The sequence below is a fragment of the Sinocyclocheilus anshuiensis genome, unplaced genomic scaffold (assembly GCF_001515605.1).
Source record: "Sinocyclocheilus anshuiensis isolate Anshui unplaced genomic scaffold, SAMN03320099.WGS_v1.1 scaffold152, whole genome shotgun sequence".
NCBI classification, from domain to species: domain Eukaryota; kingdom Metazoa; phylum Chordata; class Actinopteri; order Cypriniformes; family Cyprinidae; genus Sinocyclocheilus; species Sinocyclocheilus anshuiensis.
In genome coordinates, this window is record NW_015555781.1 from 969,638 (window position 1) to 973,610 (window position 3,973).

The 3,973-nt window shown below is 37.9% G+C and overlaps 1 protein-coding gene across 1 annotated transcript in view; it reads right to left on the minus strand.

Moving 5' to 3' along the window:
* hs3st2 (heparan sulfate (glucosamine) 3-O-sulfotransferase 2) overlaps nucleotides 1–3,444 on the minus strand; it is a 30,425-nt gene extending 26,981 nt beyond the window's left edge. The window contains exon 1 of the mRNA XM_016468647.1: nucleotides 2,624–3,444. Coding sequence (XP_016324133.1) covers nucleotides 2,624–3,156 — 533 coding nt within the window. The 5' untranslated portion in view covers nucleotides 3,157–3,444. The remainder of the gene's footprint in view (nucleotides 1–2,623) is intronic.
* Between the last annotated feature and the right edge of the window lie 529 nt (nucleotides 3,445–3,973).

The window sequence follows — 3,973 nt, forward strand, 5'->3', positions numbered from 1 at the left end:
TTGCTTTTTGTGTTTGAACAAAGTATATTCGCTTATGGGTTGAGAGATAAACCGGTAGAAATATATCAATCGTTTTGCGTGGCATTAAGCTTTTCATTTAAACGCATTTTAAGCATCATGGTTTAAAAACAAATTTAACTTGTTCAGGGACTTTAAGAAGGGCAGAATGAATTTTGGCAAATGCACGGATTAAGACGGTTACGGCCTGATCCGCGTGGCGTGCACCTGCTAGTAGGCTACAGCGCCAGTCTAAACTTGAGTTATTTTTCGCGTCTTGCGCTTAAACGTTCAAATGTTATGTGTCAAAATGTCTCCTCGTCAACACAGTCATTTGTGTCGTAAATTAATGTTAATAGTTAAATATAAAGCAAGTGTAGTAGTAGGCTATGTGAGATCCTAATATGATGAGATTTTAAAGGGATAGTTCACCCAAAAATGAAAATACTGTCATCATTTACTCAGCCTCAAGTTGTTCTAAACCTAGTTTCTGGTCCCCATTGACTCCAATAGTGTATTTTGTTTTTCATACTATGGAAGTCATGGGGGCCCAGCAACTGTTGGGTTACCAGTATTGTTCCAAATATATACTTTTACATTCAACAGCAGAAGGAAACTCGTACAAGGTTTAGAACAACAACAAATCTTTAATTTGTGGGTGAGCTATTCCTCTAAAGCAGCCTAATTTAGCTGCTGTTAAAATTTATGTTAATGATGTTAATCAAACATTAGAAAGAAAAACACTCGCTGTCCTTGACCAAATCACTTTTGTAAAATAAATAAGGATGAATGTATATTGAATTTATACAGTGAAGACTATTCAGTTTATTTTTACATTTATGTATTTTATACAATATAATTTCTTATTCAGTGCTTTAAGTGTTTCAAGTAGGTCTATTTTTTGTAATTTGTGGCTGTTTACTTGTCTTAAGTATAAGCTTGTTTTTACTTAGGTTAGTATTTTTTATTTATTTATTTTGTTTAGTATTGAAATTGGTACCAAGAATTATGAAATTTTAATGCATCAAAATTTTAATGGGATAAAAATCCTATTTAAAGCTATATATACAGTATATTTTATTTGTAATAGGGGGCCCTGCAGTAAGTCATAGCCCCGGGGCCCTGTAAGGTCTTAATGCGGCCCTGGCTGTGCTAGAAGAGGGATGGATGATATTGTCTCCCAGAGACCCCTACTTCACGGCCCTACTACACGCCACACAGAATCGACACAGACTTCTCGTACTGTCGAACGGCTCCCCTATGGGTATTTGAATGGCATCAGACGCCCATCAGTACAAAGGGAAGAAGGAAGGAAGGAGTTGATTTTAATCTGCCAGCTGATCAATATGATCCATGCCTTTCCCTGGCAGGGTTTATGGAAGGTTTACTCTTGAAAGAGATCCATTGGCCTTTATCTGCATATTTCACCCCTGAAACTGAACACTGCAATCACTCTGTGTCACTCTGCTCTGGGTCTCTGGCCAAAACACTATCATTCCTGCTCTCTCAGTATGAGTTACTGCTAACATCTCCTTGTCAGCAGTTCGAGTTTTCAGCTCTTGTGTTACTGCCACTGCAAAAAGGCAGTTTTCATAATTTTTGTACCCTGCTGATCTTACCTTTATGACATTTTACCAGATAGGCAGTTATTTTTTTAAGATTTGTGCACTTTTAAAAACGTGATTTGCCTAAAATTGACGTTTTCTTTGAGTTTGAGTGACTCTTGAATTCATATGATTTAATTCAATTCATTTTTTTTTTATATCAACAATTTAACAGCAGTACTGCCACACAAATAGTTTATATACTGAGCACTGTTTCTCCGTGAAAAACAAAAAACAAAACATATTTTGTATAATTTTGTTGAGTAATTTGTTTGGCCAATCTGCATTCCAAGAATGCTCATTTAGTAAAACAGCACTGAAACATTTGGCTAAATGTATCACTCATTTTGTCTGTGTTCATTCCAGACCAGAGTATGTGAGTGGTTTGGAGTGAAAGTAGAGGAGGGAATGGAGTTTGCCTGGAGCAGGTTTTTAAAAGATGGATTTTTTTTCTTGCAAACAATATTGGAGACAATGTGATTTTTGCCTGGAGCAAGGAGTGGGTTTAGGAAAAATGAAATTGAGTTGGTTTTTGTTTGTTCGTTTGTAATGCAATGTAAAACCCAAAGTGGAGCTGGAGTGGAGTGATTACAAAACCTTTTGAGCAGCAAAAGTTACATTTGTGCCACTCCACTCATATGAACTATTCCTGTTAGGATTTTAGTCTATGTGCTGCTTTATGACACATTAAGATTAAGCTTTGACTTCTTTAGAAACTATTTTCATTGTTGGAAAAGAAACATACAAACTAACAGGTCAGTATTTGTCTGAAATGCATGTTACTCAATGTTAACTTCATTATTAATATTAATATAATTCTTACAGTTGTGCTGTGGTACTGAATATATCCGCATGACTGTGATTACTAATTTTCAGTACAATAGCACTTGTGTGATATTGTATACATTTTATATAGAAAATGTCACAAGTTTTTCCATATAACACAATGGTGAATTTTATATTGCCTATAATGAAATTTCGAATCCAGAATACTAATGCAAAATGCCAGAAAAGAAACCTACCTGTACCAGTCCAATCCTTTGTCATAGTTTCTATCAAAGAAATGTGGTTCAGTCCCAAGAGCTCGAACATCTGGATGAATCCGGATGAACTCCAACACCGCCCTGGTGCCTCCTTTCTTAACGCCTACAATAAGTGCATTGGGCAACTTCTTATTCCCGTATTTTGGCAAATTACTGTTATTACTCTGCTTGTGATCTACAACATCTTGCTTTTTCTGAAAGGCTGAATGTTTGCTTTGGTTGCCAGTAAGGTTTAAGAGACTCACAGCCCTCGTCTCGTCCGAGATAACTCTCGCTTTCGCTGATATAGTGCAATAATGTGACTTCTGTAAAAGTTTTTTACTCCCGATGTTCTTCAGATGGACGCAGCGGTGATCCTCCAATCTCTGGTTAGGCATGATTGTACCGGAGCAGAAGAGGATGCTGTAGCATAGATACATGAAAGACAAAGAGATAGTGAATATAACAATAAATCTTCTGCTTAATCTGTTTGAGGATGGCACGATTCGGCTGGACAGGAACCTATATGCCATGTCTCCATGGATGAAAAGACGGCATGTTTTTCTCCGTAAGTTTCTCTGTGAGGTTTGCTGGCTGTCTCGTGCTCCCCATCAACTCCGACGGCGCGAACTTACACCTCATTTGGGAAAATTATAGTTAATATTTCCGACCGGCCACATAAGATGACAGAAAGTCTGAGGAGAGCAGGTATCAATAACAAGATAAAGTTTCCACAACAGCAAAAACAAACGTTATTCCACTGCCCTTTAGCTTCAGCGTCGCATCGCGTCACTTTTGAACGTTCAATCACCTCTTCAGCAGCGGACTTGATTCTGTGCTGATATAGTGTTGAAAATATTTAAAGTAATCCTTTTGTTTGACCTGGTAATGTGACACAGCATCCTACTAAATGTAATCCGTTTCGGAAATCTCATATTCCAGGTCTATAAGGCACATTTTGTTCCCAAGTTCCCAACGCGAAGCCGCGCAGCGCTCGCCCCGTCACCGCTCAGCTCATGTTTGTGTCTTTCTAAAGTTCTCAAGAGCGTCTTTGCGGCAGTCAAGCGCTCGAGATCAATATTTAAAGACGACGCCTGACGTCACGTCATATTTTCATATTCCTCGTGCGTTTGTCTTTTTAAAGGAGTAGCTACTGCCCAGCTGCATGCACCATTACACTAAGTGCATTTTTTTGTTGTTGCAGAAATTCTCATTTGCCCCGCGTCTTAACGAATTGCTTGCGACCGTGGAGTGGATCCTTAATCGATTCTTTAATTATATTAAATTGTTTAGAGTTTTACGAAATTACTTCTCCTAGACCCTAAAGTAAACAACTCTCTGCTTAAAATG